The 27,253-nt window shown below is 42.1% G+C and overlaps 1 protein-coding gene across 1 annotated transcript in view; it reads left to right on the top strand.

Moving 5' to 3' along the window:
- Window positions 1-27,253, top strand: part of afg2a (AFG2 AAA ATPase homolog A) — a 100,728-nt gene that overhangs the window by 57,605 nt on the left and 15,870 nt on the right. Inside the window, exon 16 of the mRNA XM_070836580.1 lies at window positions 23,165-23,329. Within this exon, the coding sequence (XP_070692681.1) occupies window positions 23,165-23,329 (165 nt within the window). The remainder of the gene's footprint in view (window positions 1-23,164; window positions 23,330-27,253) is intronic.

The following is a 27,253-nucleotide window of genomic DNA, read 5'->3' as shown; positions in this document are numbered from 1 at the left end:
CAAAGTGGAAGAATTACTGTGCACAGTCCCTCGGAGAAGTACTGAGATGCAGAAGATAACTGGAAAAGCAGCTTGCATGCTCCTCTTTATACAGTGCACACCTTTGACTGTCAACATTTTTTTGCCATAGTGGAAAAAAAAGTAATGAGTTATTTTGCTCTGGGACCTGTGTGTGGATGTAGGCGATACTAGGAACTTCAAATCTGCTACATAGATACAGGAGAAAATGTCCTCAACGGCACATAGTCGTCATTTTAATGAAATATTCTTACTCGGGATATTCTGCTGAAGAAATACAGTTTCTTTAATGAACAGGGAGATTTAAAAGTGCACAATCAGTGTAAATCGAGATATTAAAATCAAACGGGCACTTTGAGGTGAATGAGTATTGCATGAAATATGCTCACTATGCTGACACTGCAGAACGGAAATGCTTTCAGAAATGCAGGTGATTTGTTACACGAAGATATCTTAGCACTTATGGCACCTTGTGGCCTTTGAGGAATGAGTTAGGGAGGGTTGAAAAAGAAGGAGACGGTGTGTTTGAGAGTGTCAGTGAAACTAAACAACCCACAGGATATAAGACAGTAAGTATTATATTATCTAAATTGAAAGAACGCAAAGCTTGAAACAAGATCTCCCAAATTACACATCACAGTGTTTGGTACATAAATAGTCATTTCCGCACACAGACCAAAAAAGAAAAAAAAAAAAAAGCCTCCCACTGAAAATGGGATTCCAACTGTGAAAGTCAAGCTATTTATGGTATGCACCACTTTCCACCCCTGAAATATCCGCTCTGCTCCTTTTTTTTTTTCTTTCTCTCTTTCTTGACAGACAGTAAAAGCCACCTCCAGTCAAACTGAGAACCAAGATTAAGTCTGACAGGCAAATAGCTGCTCTTAAGACTGTGATGGCTCGTCTGTTGTCATAGCAGGAGTTGGAACCTCATACACGCACATAAGCGCACATTGTAGTCCCCTCACTGAGAGATTTACAGGGTCTGAAGTGCAGTGGAGTTACAGTACAGTGGGGGCCTGCTGTGGTGAGGGCCTCAGACGGAGTGAGAGGCAGACCGGGTTCTGGGTTAGGGGCTCTAAAAAGGTTGGAGGTTATAAATACTTGACAGCGCAGTAAAGCTGTCACAGTCTTCCTGAAGCAAGCATGCACTCATATATGAGCACACACTTGCGTATCTATGCACACAAACCATCCTCAGGCCCAGACTTTTTGTACCTTTGTATTACTTCCTGTGTAAACAGGAAGTTGGATGGCAGAGAGGCCATCTGCGTGGCTTACTGTTGCATTGTATAGCAAGCTTTAATGTATTTGTTCTTGATGTGTGTTGGTGTGTATGTGTGTGCATGCTACGGGGTGACATTAATTTTACAGTGAAATCAGATATTTGTCGATAAAATTACATTAAATTACTTTGACTTTTAATAGCCTCTGTTGGAATCCAAAGAATTGGTTTGGACAGGTCTCTGTAATGAACAGAAACACAAGAGGAATCAGGGCTTGAGGGAACATTTCTGGTGTGTTACTATAATATTTCAGTGGGCCTTATTATTCTCATACTTGTGGTTATTGTGACAATCACTGCTAACTTTGCAATTGTAGATATTTGGGAAATGTGGGCTCAAGCTAAAACATCTGTTGGACAAGCAAGTTTAGTCACATGTTCATCCATGAGGCTTGGACACACACTGACTCAGGCCATCATAATACACCGATCACCCCCTAACTGACACACACAGTTAGCCTGCATGGCCCTCCACCCAGCACATGCAGGTTGGCTGTTGCTGATGCCTCACAGTGATAGCTTCAATATCTGTTATTGGACAGAAGAGGTGGACTTACAACAACATCCTGACCCTCACAAAGACTCTCACAGGAAGGGAAAGGTCTTTTTTCCCCAAATCTATAACATACCACTACCTGCATTGAAGTGTGAAAGGAGCTTAATCATGTTGAGCGTTGCTCACTGCGCCGCTGATGTTCAGGCCCTGATTCCTCTCTCTTTGAAAGCTCGGGAACAAGGGCCCTTTTTCTCAAATGTTTTGTCTTGGTTTTTCTTCTTCTTCTTTTATTCTTATTATTATGCTTTCGCGAAAAGGTGGTAGAACAAGGGAAAGGGTGCCGACAGGGGCCGTCCCCTTGAGGGTTTTATCTCACTCCGACTGTTCCCCTCAAAAGAAACCGTTTCTGTAGCTTGTCATCACTTTTGTGAAAATTTGAAGAACGTCACCCAAAAAAATTACAGCACTTATAGAGGATTTGTGAGATCAACCTTTGACATAGGATTTGCAGCATATGATAACAGCTTGCATAAGGAGTACAAGATTTCACATGCTGTGTATGACTCAGCATGGTGTCAGGTGCAGTTTGGGCACTGAAACAAATTATACTAATGGTTATTTTCATTAATAATTTATCAGACGTCCTTTTTTGATGACTCCATTAATCATTTGGTCTATAAAATGTCAAAAAATTATGCAAACTGATTATCAGAACTCACTAAGTATTTTTCTACTAATCAACTAATTGATTAAGTACCAGTCATTTTAATGAGCCTTAAGGTGTCACCATGTTCCAGACAAAGTGTTGTGTGGGTTTTGCTGTGCACCATCTCAGTCCTCCTCCCCTCACATTTTTTCAAATAGGAATTCAGGGTGCCACTCTTCAACTCTTCATATAAACCAGTTAATTCCACGTACAGCCTGTTGTTTACAAAGGAGAGTGGATTAAAAAGGAATATCCTCTACACTCCTGACTCTTATTTCCTGTTTATTATGGGCAAGAAATTATTACTTGGCAACTTTGGGAAATCTTTGATTGTAGCAAAGTCGAGTCAAATCCAGCCACTCTCACGGTTGATGGTTCTCATTTGGTTGATTAAAAGCAAAATTGCATTGTAAAACTGTGAAGATGCACAAACTGAAAAATGTTTCTGGGTCTGCTAAGATTTATGTCGGCATGTTTAAGTGATGTCAGGCAAAGAAAATTTCCTCTGTGAAAACATCAACTGCCAGACAAATTTCATGTTGATTTATTGCTTCTTGAGTTATAACTATTTTGCAAAAAGTCACACTTTAGCTTCACCAACATTTATTTTAAAAGACCAGAAACTCAAATATGAGAGTACACCTGAACGCTTCATTTTAAAATCAAACAATAAGGACCTTGTACCTGAGCCAATGTGCCTCATGTTTTTTCTCTATAATGACTGAAAGCTATAACAAGATACAGGCCTGAACTGATGTCTGAGCCAAATACTGAAACCAAGAAGGTTTTCATCTATTAAAATATAAAATAAAACATCAGGCCAAAACCAAGATCCTCCATCTCTCTGCGTTTTATTTAATACAAAAAAAAAAAAAATGACATGACTCTGCACAGTATGTGTTAAATGCCAAGGTTATGTGGGACCCAGCCTGAACAGAAAGCTGTATTTTTGAGAATGTAAAATGAAAAGTTGTTTCTTAAGAGGCTTATCTGTGGGTTTTCAAGGTTTTCAACAGATATATGATGAGTCATAATATCATATGTAGAGGCTCAGTCAGACTGGTACACAGTGAACCAGGGTGGGGGTTTCTCTATTTGTTAAGCCATTAAACTGTCAGGCTCGAGCAGAGATAGAAGCAAAAGCCTCATAATTCAATATTTTGTTGTTTTAAATATAATTTATCTTAATGCCTGCCTGCCTCTGCTTGTACTGAGTAGGTTGTGACTCCAGAGGACATGACATGTGTTCTAATACAAATTGAACATAAGGAAAGCTCTACGTGGGTCACATGTTTTATCAGGACTGTTAAAACAAGATAAACCTCAAACTCTAATTTTTCTGTCTTAGTTTTCCTCTTTATGCTTCTGTCTATCCCATTCCTCCCTTTCTTCTTCTATTTTTTCTCTCTCTCTCTCTCCTATATATGTGAACACAGAGAAAAAAAAAAGAAAGAAATGAGGTGTTACTGGTTGAGAGGGACATGTACATGCAGCTCCTGGTCTGAATAGCACTTCCTGGCGTGTGAAAGGCGAGCTGAGGAGGGAGGGGAGTAATGAAGGGAGTGAGTGGTGGAGGTGGTGGTGGGGGGGGGGGGGCACCTCCTCCTCCTCCTCCTCCTCTTCCTCCTCCTTCCTCCTGCTGCTGAAAGCCTTGTTTGCCATTCTTGCAAGCGCCTCTCTGAAAGGGGAGTCAATGGGGGAGGAAGGGGGGAGGAGGAGGAGGGAGGGAGGGAGGGAGGCAGGCAGGCAGGCAGGGAGGGAGGGGGGGGGGTGTGTGACAATGAGAAGAGGAGGACCACATCCGTGTTTGCCAGGTGTTCCTTTTGTGATCCTCACCTTGCACTCAGGCATGGAGGGCGAAACAGGGAGGAAGGAATATACTGAGAGAAAGGTGGAAAGAGATGGAGAAAGAGGGAAGAAGAAAGAGAGAGCAAAAGAGTGTATGTGGGGACGTGTGGAGATACAACACACACACACACACACACACACATTCACAGAAAGAGAGGCAGGGAGGGGAAAAAGCCCCTAGATCCCGCCATTCTTTCACAGAGATAATCTGCAGGAAAGGTGCTGCGAACACAAAGTGTGTGTGTGTGTGTGTGTGTGTGTGTGTGTGTGTGTGTGTGTGTGTGTGTGTGTGTGTGTGTGTGTGTGTGTGTGTGTGTGTGTGCGGGCGCATGCATGCACACACATTTGTCTTTCTGTGGGTGTGTGCTGCCTCATATTTATTCAGCGCAGGTTCATGGCTTTTATGCACGCTATTATGCTCCAGTGATAAAACGCTTTTCCACAGCCCATCAACAATGCCTTATCAAAGCCCTAATCAGAACCCTGACTGCAACAGCCTGGTAAACCTGAACGCACACTGACTACGTGATAGCGCTGCTTTTCAGTCCTTCACATCCCGAGGACCCCCCAAGTCAAGTCAGCTCAAAATTTATGTATTACTGTAAATGCTATTACCAAACAGGCTTTTCACAAACTACTTAACTACCCTACAGAGGACATAAATATAGATAATGGACACAAATTAGACCAGGGGCCCTCATCTGAGAAAGTTTTGCCCAAAAGATGCTTATCTCAGAAGACCTTTGCTCTTAGAGTGGATTTTACACAAAATTGCAAGCAGATGGCACTCAGCAAAGAAGTTCTACTTCTTTGAGATTGATGCACTGCTGCAGCATTGTTCTCACTGGCTGTTATTGGAATTGTTTGTGCAGTCTTGTAGTAGTGATGCTGGGTAGTTGCAGTAATAGGGGAAATGTATTCAAATAAATTGGGGGCTCTCAGGGGCCACCAAAGTGGCACCTTAAGCTAACTTTACTGTCGAAGTTTCGGCTTTCTGCTGAGCCCATTATGAGAATCCCCAGCCAAATGTAGAACCACTTGTTTCTTTTCCCCAAAAGATTCCATAGAAGTGTGTATAGGGTCTGGAGGAATACTACTGCCAGTCATGCAGACAAACTAAGACTAATAACTTCCTCCGGTAATAATAAAGTCTAATTTTATTTGCCATTAATCTTAATCATCATTCCTAGTAAATTACTTTCACTTTTTATACCCTTTTAGTACAGTTAGTCTTTTCATTAAGTAAATTTGAATGCGCCTTAGGTGAATTAGCAGCTCCTAACCTGACCTTAGGTGGAGGAGCAGAGGCTTGTTGATGGGAGGCCAATGACTTTCAGTTTGTGGTTTGTTAGTCTTTGAGATTAAGCAGTTGACAGCATGCGAAAAGACCAGTTTATCTATCTTTAGAAACCAAGGGTTGTTGTTTTCTTGCCAGAAGGAATCACCTAGATCCGGAGTTGTTACACAACGAGAGGTGCGGTGAATTTGTAGATTTCTTACAGAACAGACATGACAGAAGTGGAGGTAGACACATTTTTCTTAATTCAACAACTTCTTTTGTATCTGATCAATGCACAAATGAACTGAAGAACTTAGTGCTCTTTCCATTTGTTGGTTGTGTCTTTCCTTCCCCTGTTTAACATCACACCACTTGAGTGTAATCCTTCAAAAGACACTGCATAATGAAGACGTGAGTCATGAAAAATTTACCATGGTGCCAAATGCATATGGCCATTTTGAAAGATGCAACACACTTCTGTTGCTATTCAATGTCTATATATGGTCAATCTTTAAGGATTATGAGTATAAAGAGCCAAATTCAAAGAGCTTATTCATGAATGAGGTGCAAAAATATCCCAATAGAAAGTTTTAATACGGATCACCTGATTTCCAGTGTAGAAGAACTTAAGCCGGCATGTAAAGCCTTGCAGTTCAAGTAATAAAAACAAAGCGAAGGAAAAACAAACATAATTGGAGTCACACGACCTAAACATAGTAGCCGCAAGATTATGCTTTGTTCTTAACCACTGTGACTAAGTCTGAATGCGTCCGCAGCACCATTCATGTCTAGCAGTCCTGAAGAGCATGATTCAATTACCGGCAGCTTACTGTAAGACAAATACAGAAATAGACTGGTGGGCGGTGTTGTGTTTCACTCAGTGTACCCAAGGTCAGGAGACTGTAAAATAATATCCTCTTGTAAAAGGAAGGATATATGTCTCTGCAAACAGGGTGTTGCTGAGTTGACTGAAAAGATAGGACTGCATAAAATGCAATTATTACTTTGAGATCTCTAAATGTCTCCTGTCAGTGGGTCAGCTCTGTTTGACTGATTGATTTCATGTCATCATCATGCACTCAAAGGTGCCCAGCCTACAAAACATCTACACAAAGTACACCGTTGTAGTTCCTAGGCTGTACAGATAGAACAAGTGTTATCTTGTTCCACTGTATTAGTCTATAGGACATGAAACATTGGTTGTGTTCACATTTAAGGTGTCATTACTCAGTACAAAGGCACGTATTGTTCATATTTTTTTTATTCTAGTCATGATGTTGTAGCTTGCTTTTGGTACAAATACCCAAACAATCTTTTTTACGATAACTTACTTGGAGAGATATAAACAAAAGAAGCCAAACTTCTGAAATGTTAAATATCGTCCAAACACAATCGCTTGTGTTTAGACAATATTTATCTTTGCCTTTCTCAAACACAGTCTAACGCTGGCAAAGTTCTAATATCTGATTAAAGAATCATTAAACAATAGCACAAATCTGACCTGGCATTCTGTGCCAACTTTCGGTGCCCAGTCATACATGGCACCAACAGTGTTGCTGCGAATGAAGGATCGCAGGTTTGCAGTACTTTCTGCACCACAGCTGTGACAGGAGTTTGATAGTATTTTATCGTGCGACTCCATCAAGCTCTTAAGAGGGATCGTAGATCTGTTTAAAATGTTTTAGCTGCAATATGGATTGAAACAATGATCGTGAAACAGTAAGCTAGAATGATCTAATCGAAGGGCGCAAGCCATTTTTTTAATCGCAAGAAATATTATATTGAGTCTGACTATCGGTTGTCTCAGCCAAGTGCAAGCGCTACAGCATTGATTAACTGTAACTGTCCACCGTGTTGGCTTTCAGTATGCAGTATGTCCGTGGCTGTGATGCTGTGATGGCCCTTGACCCTCTGGATAAACCCCCCTATCGAATCTCTGTACCCGGGTGAAGGATGCCTAAGCCTTGTGGCTGCATGTTATGTGGCCTCTGGAGCTGACCTGTCACTCCGTATCCATTTCCAGCATCCAATCTCGTCCACGAATGGTGGCGCTCGCCCTCCCCCCTAGGCGTCGCCATGGAGACAGCCAGTCTGACCTGGAATGCCTCTGTTCAGCACTACTGACGGTTTTACTCCTCTTTCGGAAGAGCTGAGAGTATCAATTAAGGCAGTACCAGCCCCCTTATACGCACCCCCAACCTCACCTCATCCGCCCCCCACCCTCCCTCACTCACATAACTCATGCAATCGGAACTCAAGAGGACACCAATTTGACCAGATTCCACTTTCTCAAATTGCAGGAAAACACACTTAACTGATGGGTCCTCCCGACTTGAGAGGGGCCATTGTTGTACGCCTTGACCCTCCACCCCACACTCCTCCCCTCACCTTCCTCTGGCCTGTCTCTCCTCCGTGTCACATAACAAGCTAAGAGCACACCTTTTTCCACCAGGCCAGCAGGCCCTCAACAGGCAATCCTTTGACAAGCCCGGGGCCTCTTTGGGCATCTGAAGGGCCATTCTCCAGGGTCAGGGACCACAGGGGAAAGTGTGTAAATGATACCTGATGGCATGTAAAAAGATCATTTGATAGGTCTAGATAGACAGACATACCTGTCAACACTACAGGACAACTGCACTGCACAGTAAGGACTAAATTAACTTGGACCAAATGTGGGGCCTGCACAATGGATGATATAGACTTTACTGATGTACGGAGCTCCCCTGTAAAAGATATAGCCGCAACATATGATTATAATGTAATGTAATGTAGGACCTGTCAATGTACGGTACTTGAGTGGAGCAAATTCTGTAACCTCTTCTGTAAAAGTTCTGTAAAAAGGGGAACGTAACAGTTATTTGGACAGTCAGTAGTTAGACGCAGCTGAAAATCAATCAGCATAAGCTACTGGGTATGTGACGACAGTGGGAAGCAAGTGTTCATTTGAAAAACAACAATGACGGCTCCAAAGCGGTTAGCGCAGATGCTGCCAATACGTATGTAATATTTGAACTGGAGAGTATTTCTTCATTGAAAAAAGAGCTAAAAACGGCACTTCTTCAGACTGGCTTTGGCACTTTTAGCTACATTATATGGTTTGTTGGCTGAAGTTGGTTGTCTGTATTAGCTGGTTCATCCAATCACCTCCCAAGTTATTTATGAATGTACCTGCCCCTTTACAGACTATTTCTGTAGAAAACCTCCCAGATAATTCTATGTAACAAATCTTACAGTTTTGCAAAAATATATATAATTATTCGGCAACAGGGTTGCATATGGTTTATCTTACGTAGTTTCTATCTGCTCTTGTCATTCTACATTTTCAGAACATGCAGGACATCAAATTGGAAATTGGGCCATAGCAGCAAAAACATGATCATGGATGCACTCATTCAACACCTTTAAGATGCCCATTCCAACTTTTTGAATCCTAGTTTGTTGTTAATCTGTGCTACCATGTCAACTTGGACACTAAAGTTGTATCTATTTTCAACAAACTGTGACACAGCAATAGTTAATAGGTGTATAATCCTAACAACTTTACCCCACTATTATTCAGTTGTGTTTACCTGAGGTGATTCACAGAAGTGCGCTGTGAGACTGTGCCAGTGTATCCAAAAACCTTTGAGGTATATAACTGCATGTGCACTTACAGTTTGCTTTGGTTTTCAATCTCTCCATCATCACTGAGAGACATTCCTGAACACACAGAGTAGGAAGCGCTGTATGTAATTTGCGCTGTCTGAAAGAATTATTCAACTCAGCTCAGCTGCTCCAAATTTGATGGGAAGTTCCTAAAAAAGACCAGTGATTTAGGAAAAGAGGTCAGTGATCACCACATAAATCACCTTACCACGGCAAAGGATTGCCCAGGAGCAGATGTGTCTTTGGCACTTGGCACAAGATTGCTCTACCGGATCAAAAAAAAAAAAAAAAAGGCCCAACCCTCAGACCATAAACATGTCCTTCCTCAACCCCAAACGGAGGCTACAGCAGCACAGCGTGCCTCCCTCCCTCCCTCCAGCCCTCCCTCATTCTCTCTGTTTCAACACATCCCTCTCTCGACTTCCTTCCCGCCCCACCCATTGAATTTTAATACCTGCCTGTCATGTTTTCTTCTCTTTTTTTCTCCCTCTACCTCCCCCCTCCTTCACCAGACCCTTGCTGCGTATCTAGTAATTACCAGAGTACTGAGAAAACCCTTTCATTTAAAGGATTGGCAATTATCTCAGTGGAACACAATAAAATGGCTTCCCCTCAAGAGGAAGGGGAAGTTTGAGCTGCGGTACGCCGCTGCATGTCGCACCGCCTTGCTCTTGAAGTGGGAGCAGAGGTGGAGGTCCTGTAGGAGGTGTATTTTTTTATTTTTTATTTTTTTCCCCTTCTGCTCAGATATTTGATAATCAAAGACAAGGCCGGGAAACAACATGGGTCAAGTGGTGGGACTTTATAACCCGAGATTTGTTCCTTCTTGCTGTTAAGTCGCCACTCTTAAAATATGAATGTAGTTTGAATTAAAAAAGGTTGAAATAACTACCTTTTAACCAGCTTTGATTTAGAGCCGTGGCCTCCTGTTCACCTCCAGGGGAATCTATAAAGTTGTTCAAGCCATTGTAAATAACACTTTTATGGTCCTGTGGGGAGAGTTTGATCCTGACACCTCATTGGGACCAACACCACTGTCAGGTAGATGAGCAGGATTTGTCAGTTTTTTTAGAGTATCAGCAAATGATCCTGTGACAAAGCACACAAAAATGTAAATGAGCATAAAGTTGTAAATTCTACTATTTGGGGAAGTGTGGAAAAGGGAGATTGTTGAATTTGGCTGTGGGGGCTGCTTTTAGTGTTTCAGGCTGTGTAAATGTAGAATGTGTTTGAGTTAGATCATAGAAGACGTGCTATAAATGTGATTACTTAGCCAGATGTGATAATGCGGCTAGTTAGCAGCAGTAGGAGCCTGCCTTGATCAGAGCAGCACTTTATTATATTGCGATTCGGGAGAAGGCCAACTTGTTTTCCACTGGTCTGAGTGGTCAAAGATAGATATGCACCAACCCAACTTTTTCTCTACCTACATTGATTCATATACCTCATCTTAGGGTATTTACTATTTACCAATACCAAGTATCTATCTATATTTAATATCTATGTAATATTGTACTTCACTGTGTAATTGAAATCATTTTCATGAAAGTTAAAATAAGGCTAAGTACTGCTGTGGCTCTAAAAACTGAGTTGGCAATGTTCTGTGACTGAATAAATGTAACTGATGTCACAAACAATCAATTTTATTAATGTATATACTGTATCTATGCGAACCAGTCACTATGGAGAATATCAGATGCACTTAATAAGGTCGGTAGTCTGAATCTTTAGTGAGTCTGTTCAGGAAAAGTACAAAAATATAGAAATGAATAAATCCGTCAATGGGGCTTAATGCGATTTTTATTCTTATTTGTGAAATTCTATTTTTGAAAAATTCAAATTTGTATTTTTTTTAGTGAAAAATAAAAAATCGGCTGCATCATGTTTCTTCAGAAGTACTGCCCCTGTTTTAATAAATATTATTGTAATCCACAGTGCACATTGTGAACAGTTGGTCCAAAGTTCAGTGGAAAGCTTAGTGCAAAGTTTTGTAGAGTATACAGACAAACAAGGACATTGTTTCTGGACACTTTTTCATTGTGTTTTTTTTTTTTTTTTGGTGCTGTGAGCAACATTTCATTCACCTCTACTGTGTTGGGCTGACAGCAGGAATGTTAGAAAAAACTTTTCAAAACTTTGGGGAAGAAAAAGTAAAGCTATACATGTAAACCACTAGAGAAAAGTAGGAAGATGTTATTATCTCATGTTTTCACTCCCTGCTTCACTCTATTTTCTGGAAGAACCAGTTGAAGGAAGCGGTCACCTTATTGGTCCCTGACAGAATTAAGCAGCATTTTGTTTGCATGGCGGCTGGTGTTAAGTTCCTATCCCTGTGTCGTCTCACCATTTGAGTTAGCTTTGTGTTTTTTTTTACAAGCGCCTCAGCGCTGCTTCTACCCGCCTCGCAGCCCCACCTGTCGTTTTTGCCGCCAGCTCGTAGAGAGAGGCAAAGTTTGGCTGGAACAGCTGGTTACCTTGGCAACACTTTGTGCCACCGCAGCGGATTGGAACAGGAACTGGCCTATCCATGTCAGTCTGCAGGCAGGATCTGGGCCATGCCTTGTGTTAACAGATTATCTGATTTCCATTCAGACGGCTCGGGTATCGGCCCCACTCCTCCGCTCTCTGGAAAAGCGACCCCGGCCAGCCTCTTTCTGAAAGCCCCCAGAGCCCTCCTCTCTTCTCCCATTTCCTGTCTTAATTACGCACTCCTTTGTGCCGTTGTTGTTTTTTTCTTCCTCCCCTCCTCCTCTCCTGCCTCTCCTTCTACTTCTCTTGATCCCTCATCCCCTCCCTTCGCACTGTCTGTCTCTCACTCTCTTTTTTGTGAAGAGATGAGGACCAAGATTTTGAAGTTTGAAGTCTGTTGCGGGGACCGTCCTTGGCTCTCCCCCACCACCGCCGCCACCCACAACCCAGCTCCCCTTCTCCCTTCCATCGTCTCTCCACCTGAAAGGGAATACTGTGTTTTCGATGCATAAAAGGCTTGGCGCTGTCAACAGGATGAATCCACCAGGGCCGTTGGAAAACATACTCAGGGCTGCAGCTACAGTTTCTCTGAAAGGGGAGAGAGGAGGAGGAGGAGGAGGAGGAGGAGGAAGAGGAGGGTGGATGGGTGAGTGAGGGAGGCAGCTGGAAGGGATTACTGTGCAGTTTCATAGGCAGCACAATTACAAACATACCAAGTGTTAACTTGGCTGTGCAGCATAACACCAATGATGATGCTTTGGCTCTGGAACTGGGACAAACCTTTTTATTCTTTTTAGTGTTTGTATGCACATGTGTGTTTGGAGTGTTTGGAGGGGTGTTCACAGCTGTGCATAGTTACACACAAGTCCTCGAATCCCTTCACAGGTAAATTAAAGGCTAAAAAAGTAAGAAAATAAAAATGGAGGGGTGTTGTAAACACAATGGGCATGTAAACCAAGTGGGCACCTCTGCTGTGACAAAAACAGGTTTGTCGCCGTCCTGCGCTGGATCTGGTTACCAAGCCGGGGCATTGAGGCGAGACCAAGAGAGGGTGACCTTGTCTGTGGCGAAATCTGACACAGGTTTTCACATGCTGGGAGAGGGAATTTTTTCCTCTTCCTCCCTCCCTCTTCTTTGTCTTGTTATCTCCTGCAGTAGGAGGCTAATTGCTCTGATGTTGTAGATTACATTTAGCATGCAGGTCTTATTGTTTGTGTGCAGTGCAGTAAGACGTAAAAGCATATACGATTTAACTGTATTCAACCATTCTAGAGTCAGGCACTTTGGGAAATCTTTGGGGAAGCTACATAGTTTTTAGGTATTGTACAATTGGGCCATTATAGAAGAATAACCCAGAATGTATTTGGATGCAGTTTTTTTTTAGCTGTTTTCTCAATGAGGTAGAAAATTAGTTAAGTAAAATGTAAATAATCCCTGAAGAATGATGAATAATTAAGATAAGAGTCTGAGCAGTCATAGAAAAGCATTGTAAGCTTTAGTAAGCATTGTTATTTTAAAGTAACAAAAACATTAAACCCCAGCCACAGAAGCATTAACGCCACTTTACTAACATTTACACTTTTTCCCTTGAAACCTTCTTTTTTGTGTAATTCAATCAAACTTTGCATTCCACATAGTGAAAGTCTCAATTTCAGGGGATTTTACAAATGTCTCACTGTACAGGTGTAATCCAGAATTCCATTCCGCCATGTTTTTTAAGAGACGAAGGATACAAAGGTTGTACAGATCTATAGTCACGCAACACTATTGGAATGTCATCACAGCGAGGTTTCATATATGTAAACAGTGTATACATATTTGAGTGCAAGTTACTGTAGCTCATTGAACTTTTACTGTACATAGCATGTGATGCATATAAAGGTTTTGCAGCTGTGTCCTTTCTTTGAAACCAAATCTAGTCCCTTTATGGTGGTCCACTGACAATCACCAAAAAATAATTGATAAATGTAAAATGTATAGCAAGTGTATAATTGCTGTAATGTGGTTTAGGTAAATCCAATTATGTTGTAGCCTAGTTTGGGGAAGGGTAGGCCCTGTCAATTTACAGTGCTTGCTCAACAGCCTACAAGCTAATTCACCAAACCAACCTGTATTAATGTTAACTTGAAGCAGCTATCTACTAAGGCTAACATTTGTTTGTACAAAATACCATGCACCCACACAATCCAGAGAACAAGGGAAAGAGCCATTGCTTTAAACTGGTCCTTCGTTGGACTGTATGTCGGGTTTTAGTTGTGTCCGTGTGCATATGTACTTTCATTTAAACCTTGCTGATGTAAAGGTTGTGCTGACGAGAAATCCCACTTTTCGTGCATTGCAGGCTGGGGACCAGAAACTAGTTGCCATAATCCAATCATGTCTCCATTCATTTCCAAAAAGTAGCAAAAAATACTCTTTACAATTTCCTAAAGTCCAAAGTGTTGTCTTCACGTTGCTTTTTTGTTTAGCTGAGACTAGATACAGATAGGAACTTTAAAACAAACAAAAAAAGTGAATTCTCAATTCACCATGGCTGACATCATGATGAGGAACAGGCAGGCGAGAAGGAGAGAGCATCCCTCTCCGCCTTCTTGCTTCAGCTTGGGGTATTGTCTCTGTTAACGTGCACTATGTGATGTGCGTCTCTCTGAACACAGAGACGCCTACATGTAGAGACACACACTCGCCTCTCTCTCTCTCTGTCTCGGCTCAGGATGAGGGTAAACAAGCTAATGTTTAGATTTCACGGAAGTGGAAACTGATCCGGCCGAGGTAGCTCTGTCACTCAGCAACGTGCCTGTTTATGTTTGTCTCTTTGGTAAGTATCTGTGAGTGGCAGCGTGTGTGTGTCTGTGTCTGTGTCTGTGTCTGTGAGTGTGTGTGTGTGTGTGTGTGTGTGTGTGTTGCACACATGCACACATTCCTTAAATGAAGCCTTTGTGTATCAACGGTGGGTGGGGGGGGGGTTGCAAACAGGTTGTTGGTGGCCTCAGCCAATGATGAGTGGGCCTTGTGATGACGATGATGATTATGTTGGCTATCAAAATGATCAAGGTGGTGAGAATAGTGGGAATAGTGAAGCTAGCCAAAATCTGTACTTCAACTCATCAACTTTTGCAGCCTATAACCATATGTGATGCATAGAAATCACATAGCACTGTAAATAATATTTCTAACCATGTTGAGAATGTTATGGTGCAAACATATTGTAATAATGTCATGGTGCCATAATATTGCTAACAGTTTTTAGTAAGGTGTTGAAAGGGGTTTGGCATACATTGAACATATGTATATAAATAATACTGGCACAAGCCTTGGCAAATGGACTGCAGTTGTTATGAATATGTGATTTGTAGATGTGTAAAAACACTGCAATAGTCCTTTAAAAATTGCCAGTGCAAGGTGAATCTCAGCCTTCAGTTGAATTCTTTAAAGCAATAATCCTTGAAGTCCTCCTTTTTTCTTTCTTTTGTTCCACTACTACATGAAGAGGACGACAAGGGCTATCAGAGAAATACAAAGCACTCAGGGTTGCGTGTTAGGAGCCGCCTGAATGGCACCAGGCCTAACGAGAGCCCGGCAGGGACCCCGAGGTGGGCCTGGCACCTGCAGTCTGTGTCTGAGGCGAAGTGGGGGCTCTGTGTGTGGAGGAAGGGAATGGAGGGTTATTGTGTGTGTGTGTGTGTGTGTTTCTGTGTGCTGCTAACAGACACTGTGCGTGTATGGGTTTTTACATGCATTTCTATATCTAGGTAGGGGGTGTAGTTAGGATGTCACTGTTCACAGCCAAGACTTAAACCTCTGTTAGCATGGTGATAGTGGTGATGGTGACAGCATCAGATGATTATTGTCTCTAAGGCCTGTGCTGAGATACTTTATGGGCAAAAGACAACTTTGATAATTAAACTTGTTAATGTTTCTATGTAACATGTTATGTTAATTTCATTTTCCAGCTTAAAGAATTTGACCGAGAAGCACTGACATCAGGGTTTTTGAAGATGCTGATAAACGATTTTCAGTGAAGACACTGTATTCAAAATCTTAAGCTTTATGTCATTAAATTGATAAATCAGGGAAAATTTGATTTGTAGTCAATGGAGGAACTTCATTCATACTGGAGATGAGCAGAATGACCAAGACCGTAGTTTATAATTCATAAAATGCCCCTTTTGGTTCTAAACTATGCATGAGCAAATACATTTTGGCATTGTAGTTCAGTATTTTACACCTGATTTAGTTAGGTTTGTGACTTTAGTGCCTCCCTTGGGCTTTTTGCTTGCTTTTAGCTCTGTCTCATTATGAAAACCGAATTAAAATGTCATGAACTGGAATCTTAACAAGAGCTCCAACAAGTAATTGATTAGTTGAAAATGAATAGCCTGTACATCATTTTTAACTTGATATCTCATCCTACACCTAATTTTAATTCTGTGATGGTGCTGGTGTCACCAAACGGATCATCTGTGACCATATACAGCTGTGATGTCATGTTTCTCTTCCTGTGAAGTCCCCACACAATCACACACACCGCAGATTATTCAGTGGCTCTTTTTCAATCGCAACACACGCACACTTGTACATACAAACACATACATACAAGAATACAAGTAGGCAAGGCAGTAATACGGGTGATAGTGGCACTGAAAGCTCAGAGTGATGGCTGGTACAAATCGGAAAAAAGAATCAGAATAACTGTTGTTTCTGCCATTTTGTCTGAGGCAGCAACTCGGCTGGGGAGTTTGGAGGTTGCCCACACGCTCTGGGGCGGATTATGGAAACCAGACCTGGCAAGTTTACACCGAACGCAAGGCCCCGTAGAATTAAACTGCGAACTGTGGACAGCTCACAGGAAACGCCTCTTTGTAAAGCAAACATACATGTATTTTATGGCAGCCGCTTTACTGCTTTTTTATTTTGGGCTCCAATGAGTCGACATTTCAACATGGCCTCCGTCTAATTTCCTCTGCTTTTCTTCACCTTTTTTTTTTTTTTTTTTCTGGTGGGCGACCCTTCCCGCACACACACATACTCTGCCCACCTATTCCTATCAAAATAAGACGGCTTTTTTGGCAGTGGCCATTTTTATTTTCATGAAGGTGTGAGGGCCAGCCAGTCGGGGTTGTTTTGACAGATTCAGCGACTTTATTGCAGCCCCCAGGGCAGCTGCAGGGGTGTGAGTGCCCTCCACCCCACCTCACCGTCCACCCCAGAGCAACACAGCTGCTGCTACTTCTTCTCCCCCTCCTGCCCCTCATCTCAGCCTCTTCACCTGGTCTCCATATGATTGTGACCCTCAAACGCACACGCACACCATAAAAGGTAAAAGAGGTGTGACATCTAATTCTGTAATGACCCTATGCTGAACAACACCATGCATACACACCCCCTGACACATGGGCACACACTCACACACCTCTGCAGTCTGACTCCTGCTGGGGCCACACAGCAGCAATGTAAATTCATGACACTGTAGGATGAAAACAAACACCAAACTGTCAATGTGCTAAAGGAAAATTCTGGTTTATTATAGCTTAGGTCTTATTTTCTCAATAATTTACTCACTAAGTTAATTGCTGGGATCTGGGAACACATCGACATTGCTGGGAAAAAAAAAAGAGCTCAAGGACAAGAAACATGAGCAGCCACAAGATCAGGGAGATTTTAAACAAAGATTAAAGCCTCAGATTTGATGATTATTTGATGATAAAACGTAAATCATTTCATCCAAACTGTTTCTAAAACGTCCAACATAGTTTCTAGACAGTTTAATCACTTGTTTCAGCAATGAGGGATTACTGCAGAGATGCAAATGCAGTGATTGAAATCAGTTTGAGGATGTTCCTACTAAACTGTATATGTTTGTTTTGGGAGAAATTTGGCATTGTGCAATGCTTTTGCGCTGCATTTAGTAGGAAAATATTTGATCTAACTTGCAACCTTTTCTTTCTTTCCCGAATGGGTTGCATATTCAATTTCCTATGAACAAATCTCACCTGTTCAAGTATTTTATACCTCATTTTGAAACCACAAATCCTGATTTCCTCCTGACTGTGCAGAGTATGTGGGACAGTAGGGGGTTAACAGCACCAGAGTTATTTGGTTCTTGGACACGGTGGCCTCGCCTGCCGGATGCAAGTTTGACTCAAGGGCAAAATCCAGAGTGAAAGCCTCTCATGTTTTTGACTGGTTGCCAGCTCTGCTTCTTTCTCCCTGTCTCTCTCTCTCTCTCTCTCTCTCTCTTTCTCTGCTGTCCCCTCCTCTCTCCCTCTGATTTACTCTGCCATTCTCCCCACTCTGTTCCTCCTCTGATCCTCTCCCACATCAAAATCAGGACTGACATAAAGCAGGTCCAGTGTCCCTCTGAACACAGCGTGGCCTCGTCCAAAATTATGTCATCTTTTTAGAAAGACGTGGTGCTCAAACCTACCCTAGGAGACAGTATAAATCTGCGCTTTAGTGACAAGTCAATAGATATGGGATATGGGCGATAACCAGTTTTGTTCTTGTGACTTACAATTTACAATTTTTCTGCAGCCATGGCTGCACTCTCCAAGATACCGGTGCCTTTGAAGTCTAAAAGAAAAAAAGAAGTGGTACAAGGGTTTGCCTCCCAAAAACTCCTGGACTTCACACCAAATATGAAAGCCAGTAGATTTGTGTACCAGAAGCTGAATAACACTATGTATCAGTTATGAAAATACACTCTTGCATTCATTTCAGGCCAAGGGTGCCTGATCCTCATGGTTTGAAGTTGTGCACAGAGGTCAAGTGCGCACCTCATTTGGCGGTTCTGCTGCATTAATACATACCACACACCCAGGTATGGCTAATAATAGCATATTTCACGGAGGTGGCGTAGAAGCACGACAGAAATGCCGTGGATGCATGTTGTGCAATCGATGTAAGGTTCGGAAGGATTCTCATCTATGAAAACAAACTCCCTCCCAAACCACAGAGGAAACAAACCTGGGTCTGAATTCAGCTATATGCACCAAGTCTGACGATGCCTGAAGACTTCTGTCTTTAAAGACAATGGCAAATTCATCAAAGCACAACCTTGTCTTTCATTGGTTGCCACATCCCTAATTTTAGCTGCTACTTTCACTGCTGTAAAGTAGATAGAATTACAATAATACCTGAAAGCTTTTTTAACCTGATGATAGCAAGCATTTGCTGTCAGTACCCCTTGTTTCCCAAATCTGAGCTCTAGAATTAGACCTCTCTGACCTTTCTTTGAGCTTTTGGTTCCCATCACGCTCTTTGCATTTTTTGTTTGGTGTGTGTTCTGCATAAATCCAGGGTGGCCCATCTCAGAGTCAGTATGACTCACTAAGGCCTCTGAGGATTGCGGACTGACAGGTTAGGAAACCACATACAGCAAATGCCTTCAGGCAGGGAACAAAGTCAACTGATGTGTCCTCAGGCAAGTCACTTATTCAGCCAGACAGCTTGCTATCATCCAGCATGTTGGAAAATACACCAAGAGAAAGAGTTTTTAAAGAAAAGAGCGATTTCACCAGATGCAGGGAAGAACTTAGTCATCATGTTCAGTATCGTGGACTCAGTGTTTCCTCTCGTTTTTCATTTGATCTGAAGGGAGTGTGAGCAACAAAGCAGATCTGATCTTGATTCAGCCGCGCCGTGTCTAAGAATAAGACACCTGAATTGCGGGGGCGTCCGTTTGTAAACAGTTTGTAGACGTAGCTCAGAGCAGGTCAGACTGAAGCTGGCCAAGAATGTGCTCGGCAACAACGCTCCAAGGAGAATATTCCCAGCATTCCCCACTGATTAGGGAGAGGCACCGGCCCTCGCAGATAGGAAGTCATCTGTCATTAGGGGGTAATCACTTCTTGAGGAGGATTGCAATGCCTGGAATGATTACTGTTGTTATCGGCAGTGAAACTTGGCGCAGAGAGAGCAGATGAGGTTTTTTTTTTTTCTCTTCTGTCTCCCTGTTTTCTCTCTTTGTGTGTTTTGATCAGCTTGACTGATGCAGCGAAGGCCCCATTTGTTCTCCAAAACTTTCTCACCATCACACCAGGCTTGATTTTGCTCTGCAGAGTGCACTCGCCCAGATATAGTGGTGTATAAATGCTTCAATGTTGTCTTAAAGCTAGTTGGTATTTCTTACCTAGGGGCATTTACTAATGGCTCGTGTGTAATGATGCCTATCATGTCAGTGGTGCAACAACGTGGATGCTATTCGTCATGCAGACTCGTGTTAGAAAAAAAAAAGAGAGAATTTTAAACATTTTGTCAAAGTGGTTCTCTGTCTCCCACGCCACTTATCTATGTTTGTTTGAAGGGTTTTTGTCCTGTAGTCCTTTCAAGTGGCTTGTCTGGGTCCCTTCGTCTGGCTGTTTTGTCCTCTCCTCTCCTTTCTCCTTCCCTTCCTCCTTCTGTTGCCTTCTGCCAGTCGAGCCAAGACTTCAGGTGGAATGATGCCTTTACGAAAAGAGCCCGTCAACGCTTGCCCAGCATGCCAAGCCAAGTATTTGTCTCTCGGGGTCCCCCCTCACCTCCTCCTCCTCCTCCTCCTCCTCTCCCCCCTCCTCCTCCTCTACCTCCTCTCTTACCCCCACCCCCGGATCCTTGAGAACAGGAAGTGTATCTTGTTAAGTGATGGATGGGCCCCCTGCTCTTGCTGAGAGGAAAGGAAAAAAAAGCCTTTCTTTCCCTCCAGGGCAGTCAGATGAGTTTAGCAGTCTCAAAGCTGAGGGTCGGCTCTGCTTTTTGGGAGCGCCTTGGAACCCTTGGAGCCTGAGCGCCTGGAAGCCACGGGCACTTCTCCATTATGTGTGCAGAGAGAATTAACGCCTGATAAAGCAGCAGGCAGGGTCTTTGCACTAGAAAAATGGATCCAAAAATTAAAAAGACAAAGCCAAAGAGCTGTTATCGGAAAAGTGCATTTACATGCATGCTTGTGTATGTGCATTCGTCAGTGTGCATGGGAGTGTCTGTCTGTGTGAGTTATCTAGCCGGGGGTCAGCAGGTTTGTGTTGGCATTCAGCCGCCAGATATTTCTAGGGAGAGCAACACAGGAAGTGTCCCTGGCACGTCCTTTGAATAGTGCAATACGCACTGCCGCGACTGGCTCAACCTGCTGTGACAAACAACCGCAAACTGCAATCCCCACTGCACCCATCTCACCTCCTGCACACACAGACACTTACCATCCCCACTAAACTGTGGGAAGAACTATGACATCACACTAACTCTCAGTTGTTGTTTTTATAGTTGTTTTGCCAGGCGCATTTTATCAAGTTCCCTCAAGTCTTTAGCCCTTATGACTTCAATTTAATGCTACAGCCCTAAAACCTGCCGTCTGTCTATCTCCTAGCAGGTCTCTTGAACAGCCATCCTTTCTCTGCTTTGAATCACAGTGACGTTATTCCTCACCGCTCGTTGTACGCCGATGGTTCATCACCCACAGCCAGACCCTCTCCTCAATCGAGTGGAAGAATCCAGAGACCTGAAAAACAAGAACATTTCCTCTCATGATCCATTGCTCTTTTGTCAGCCATGGCTCTGTTGTGGTTACCTAAGGGTGGCTACTAATGTTTGTCTTCAGTTTCCATCCTCTCATGTTCCATACACATAACCCAGGAATACAAAAGCAATAGATAAAAGGCAGGAAAACTGTCCATCGCCCCAGTAAACGGGAATAGGTTATCCAGAGGGAAAATAAAGAAAATCATAAAACAAAACTCTTAAAATTGCATCCGGCACACGTTGCAAGATGTTGGACTTAAAATGTAACATGCTAAACACCATTTGATGGTTTCTGTCATGGTGCCTGAACCTCAGGGCTGCAGCTCACAATGTTTTTCATAATTGTTGCGGTTCAAAGTTAATTCTCAATAACAAAACAACCTTTAGCACAGTCTATATAGTACATCTGCTTCAGGTCTGGAGCTGTTGATTGTTTCACATGACCTCTGAAAGATGTAGCCCAGTTGTCATGGAATTGTGGATGTTCAAATTTCCACTTTTTCCGGGCACTGTTTTCATCTTTTCAGACTAATCAGTTGAGCATCTAGTCAATAAGATGTCAGAAAACAATGAGAATACCAATCGCAATTGTCAAAGTTGACATCTTTTAAATGTATTGTTTTGTCTGACCAATGGTCCAAAATCCATAGATTCAAAAGAAGAGATTCAAAGATGTATCAATGAGAAATGCGGCAAATCTTCACACTTGAAGTGGTGGAACCAGTATTTTTGCTTAATAACTATGCTAGATCATAAAATGTACTTGGGTTAATGCCATCCTTTACTAAAATTCCTAGCCTATGCACATTGTCCTGCTTTACCCATCAAGCAAGCAGGTTGACACACTCTAAATGTTAGTTGTTTATGAATGAGGCTGTCAGGCTTGGGAGATACATGGTGCATGCAGAGAAGCAGGAATTGCAGTGTGATGACTATGTAAACAAGAGTTCAAAGGCTGCTGGTCCAGTCCCTCCAACCTTCACTGATCACTCCTGACGTGACCTCCTGCATGGCTTGCGTCTGTGTGTGTCTCCTGCCTCGTCTCCGCTGGCCAGGGTTTAGCCCCGCTGTGGCCTGTCTGGCCCAAAGCCAGGGGCTCCACTTTCTTTACAACCGGGCCTCGTTGAGTCTTTGGAGAAGAACAACAATGAAACTGTCAGTTCCAGTTGATGTTTGTTTTTCTGTTGATTCTTCATTCCAGCGCTGAAATTAAACGTTAATTCAGGAGTGAAGTGAAATGCATTTTGCTCTTTTCAAATCCTGATGTTCCTCAGCTAGCTGGCTGGTCAAATGGATACACAACCCCACGGGCTGGCTGAGGACAGTGAATGGAGACAGGGCATATTTGTCTGTCCGTCTGCCTGTCTGTGTTTGAGAGGCGCCTGCCACTTAATGACGTCTGACAAGCGAGACAGCGGCGGCTTTGGGTACTCAAAGACTGTTTTGGGGTCACAGAGATGTGATCTGTAGGAAGTGGAGGGTTTATCAGATAACGTCAACATTGTCTCCACGCTGACTGCCAGAAGTGGAAAACTTACATTTCACAGTTTGCATTTTGGGTATTTGGTTCATGGTCCTGTCTAAAGAGGCGTACAATCGGTGCAGGAGTAGAGGAAGCTTCAGTTCCTAGATCTCTACCATGGCAAGCAAGCTGTAAGGAGGTCAAAGGTCAATGCCATAGAGTCCTGACAGTCTTTTTGTGACGCCGAAGGGATCATGTACAAAAGAAAAAAGTGCTGGAAAAGGCTTGATGAGAAGAATTAGATTTCAGCTGAATTTACCATGTGTTACCCTGAAGAAGAAAAAAGAGAAATTCACTGAAGCTCAGTATTGATGTGTAAACCTTAACTTGATAGGCCAGTGTGTGACAGTTTGTAAAATATGATACAAAACCAGAGGCTGACTGTCTTTCTTTCCATCCCACAGGCTCTGATGCGTCCAGGTCGCCTTGACCGAATCGTCTATGTGCCTCTTCCAGATGCTCCGACCCGACATGAGATATTTTCTCTCCAGTTCCGCAACATGCCCATAGCCCAAAATGTGTCCCTTGATGGCCTAGTGATTCAGACTAACAAGTATTCTGGAGCAGAGGTGAGTTACATTTTCTCTCATTAATCTATTGTGCAACAGGAAAAGAACAGCAACATAACACCAAACTGGTAGTGACTGCCACAGAACTATAAAATATGCAAGATAAATACTCCTGTTTTCCTAACACAACAGTGAAGTGTCAGTATAAGGAGATTTATAAAATCAAAGATGACTGTGTGACTTCTTTATGAAAATAGTCTGTTAGAGAAATACACTTAGTAAAAGTTTTGTCTCAACCAAAAACTAGCACACAACTCATGAGCTAGACATAAGAATTTTCTTCTAGCTGGTGTTTATATGCTTGTGCATGCGTAGCGATCTGCCCCAAGTCGAATTCAATTTTAAATCTAATTGCTCCTGAAGCATAGCTTCACTGTGTGAATGTGTGTGAATTCCTCCTGAATGAATGATGTGTGAATAGGCGAATGAGGATGTGATGTAAAAGCACTTTGAGAGGTCGAAATGACTTGAAAGTGTTGTTTTGGTAAATCTTTAATATCTGCTCTAATTGTTAAAATAGTTAAAGCCATTTAGCTGTCTCTTACCAGATTTTGGGATATTAATGTAACAACCATGCAATCAGCTTTTAAGACACATCATCAGCATCATTATCTTTAATATCTTACAAGGCATGAAGTGAAATAATCACCAGATTGTAAATGGTGATCAGCCAAAGGATTCAAACTTGCAATCCTGCATTCACAAACCTACATTTTTTTACCTTTTGAGTCCTGCTGACCCCCAAATAAGAAGTTGTGACTATTGCCTGCACTGCACTGAGATTTTACGGTGCTTTTCCCTGATGTCTGTGTCGTGTCTGTACTGTGTCACAGTGCGCCCTCGTGATCTCGCAGCAGACTGGGAGGAATCGTACAAACACTCCTTTGTGTGACAGATTTGTCTCTCTGCATTCGTCCACCGCGTGATTCACATTGTCTTGATCAGAAAAACTGCTGCCTTCCTCAAGGCTAGATAACTAAGAAACTATAAGAAAATGGGCACAGTTTTAGAAAGAATACATCCCCTTTTGGCCAAATGAATTCATTTACCAGCTTTAAGTTTGATACATTTTAGCCTGTGTCCATTTTTCACTGCATTATGGTGCAGAATGTAAAGGTTTTGTGAGTTTTCTCTATTGAGTCTGGTTCTCTCTCTATCTCCGTCTTGTTCTTCGTCAGAAAAATCATGTTTGTCTTTGACTTTCAGTGTGACTCGTAGTTTATACACGGTTTGACAGAAAAAAAAAAACATTCCTCTGAGATGTACAGTATATCTTTTCCCCTGAATGTAAATCCCTGCTGTATATTTAGACTTCAAGGGTCACGGACAATATAGAATCGCTCTTCTGACAGACTCAGAAAACAACGACTCAGATGCTAGCGTGCCTTGGCGGGATGTGAAAACACAGATTTCATTGTTATCCCAGTCATGCTTTCTGTGTGACATGTTTGTGAGTACTGCCGTGTACAGAAGACTCTGTGATGAGTTGTTTCTTTCATTTGACTCCCTGAGATAGTGCAGGAGGCAAAAGAAGCTTTTCTTTTCTTTTTTTTCAGCTTCTTAGTACAAGCAATGGGGCCCTCCTACATGAACTCATTATCCACCAAAGTTAGAGCCACATTGGTTATTTTCACATTAGGAATTTTTATAACTTTGATTGATGCACTCTTTTCACTGTTTGAAGTAGAGGTCTGTAGGTCTCTACAAGGCCTGCAAGGTTCGTAAGAGACCCATGTATAGTCTTATCCAAAAAGACCCAAGGATAATTGTACTGGATCCAAAATGCGCTTAACCTGAACATAAACACCGGCAGCAACCTGATGCAACACCACTAAAAGAGCAGCCTTGGTCAAATATACATGTCAGTTTTCCTGTGTTGATAATGAACCACCACATCATCTGAGCTGATGGTGAGTCCACTCACACCGACGGACAGAGGCGACACTCGTGGCAAGGAAGCGATACACTAACAAACCCAAAGATACCCGATATATTTTGAGCACTATGACTGGGGTTTTAATCACGAGTAACAGAGAAGACTTGTGAAGCTTTGTATTTTCAGCTGGGCGGAAAAAATTGTGTTGGGTAATGGGTAAAAGTGCGTTGGTATGTTTGGTACAAAAGTCCGAATTAGTCAGAAATATGCCATTTGCTTTACTTAGTCCTGAAAATTTAGTCTTTGTGAGGATTTTTCTCAGATTGTAAATTGAATATCTTGGGACTGCTATTCAGACAAAAGAAGGAGCTTAAGATGACACCTCAGAAATCCTGTAATTGGCATTTTTCACAATTTTTTAACAATATTTTATAGATTATTCCATTAATCAGCTAAGTAATCGATTAAACAAAAATGAAAATGCTGCCTTTGTTAGTTGTAGCCACAGTTTGCCTACATTCCCAGAGGGACAATCAAATCATATCCACATAGCTGCAGCATATTAGTTGACTAAACTACTACTAAATTCGTATTAATCTATAACTACAGATGTCTTTTTTTTTCTAAATGTACACTAAACATTTAATCACAACTATTTAGTCTTATAGAGAATAACTTAAACATGTATACCATAAACCAAGTGCTTTGACATTTACAGTTACGCAATCATATGTGGATTCCAGCCTGGCTTTCAGCAAGTTCGAAAAAACTGTTTATCAGTTCTAAAATCAAGTCTGATCAGGACAGGGAGGTGTTGAGGTGTTTCCGTCTTTTCTTTTGGTATTATGATCTTCTCGAGGGCAGTCTGAGGTTATCTATAGGGCCTCCTCATATCCTGAAAGTACACACTCTCTCCCCAGTTCCTGACTCGGCAGCCCCCAACTAAAAAAAAAGCAGCCTAAAGCAGGCGTACACCTGGTGGAGGTATGCAGTAAGAAACCAATCCCCCACTATCAGGTGTTGTGTTTGACATCAGGGTTTCTGGTATAGTGTCTCATCTATGGAATGGAGGTTTGCAGTCACTTGCCACTGAGTTCTTGAAACCTCACAAAAATTCAAAGACATGCCACAGTCAAACTGATAAGAGTTCAGAAGTGGAAAAAAGCTGTGTTTCACCTGGGAACGTATTATATTTTACATACCAGCGCTATAGATCAAATTAGATGAGATGAAACTTTAAACTCCTGTAATCACTGAAGGGAAGTTTGAGAGAAAACTGGATATAGATAACAGAGCAGTACTAAAGATAGTGCTGTGTTTACCAGAAAAGAGAACTAAGGGACAAAGGCAACACGTCAACAAGTAAATAAACAGCTAAACGTCCAAACACACTGATTGTGACTGCTGATTGGTCACTTGACTGATCGTTCTTAAACTCGCTCTTCAGATAGGAGGCTAGAGGTTTTAACGTGAATGTACTCGCGTTTGCAGCATGTCACTGTAATGGATGACAAATTGAAGCATAAGAATGTTGAAAGTCTAATCATTTTCCTCTTCTTAACCAAATGTTACTGAAAAAATATGGATCAAAATGCTTTTCCCCCCACATATCCGACGGTGTTTGTGTTTCCCGCTGAAGGAAGACACTGACACCCACAGTTTACAGTAAATTAGATTGTCTTGCAATGTTGACCTCTCAGAAAATGATTCTGTGATAGAGAGTGACAAGAAACCAGGCAAACCAGCTGCTGATTAGCTGAGTTTCTCTGACTAAAAGATAGTATTTAAAAGGTAAAGTGCAAAATCATGTTTTTAAAACCCAATATTTACCCAGTCATTTGCAGTGTTGAGTTTTTAATGGGATTTTCACCCATTTGTTAAATAAACAAAGATACACTCCTGGATGCAATTTTGAACAGTAACAACTACACACAATAGGTCTACTCATGTAAATGTATAAATCTGGTGTATCAGTCTTCATCAGAAAACGAATACATCTTAACAATGACATCCAGAAGTGTATCCAAAAGCATAACATGGACATGCTG

Source organism: Pempheris klunzingeri, chromosome 9 (assembly GCF_042242105.1).
Source record: "Pempheris klunzingeri isolate RE-2024b chromosome 9, fPemKlu1.hap1, whole genome shotgun sequence".
NCBI lineage: Eukaryota > Metazoa > Chordata > Actinopteri > Acropomatiformes > Pempheridae > Pempheris > Pempheris klunzingeri.
This window is presented reverse-complemented; position numbering and strand designations above follow the sequence as displayed.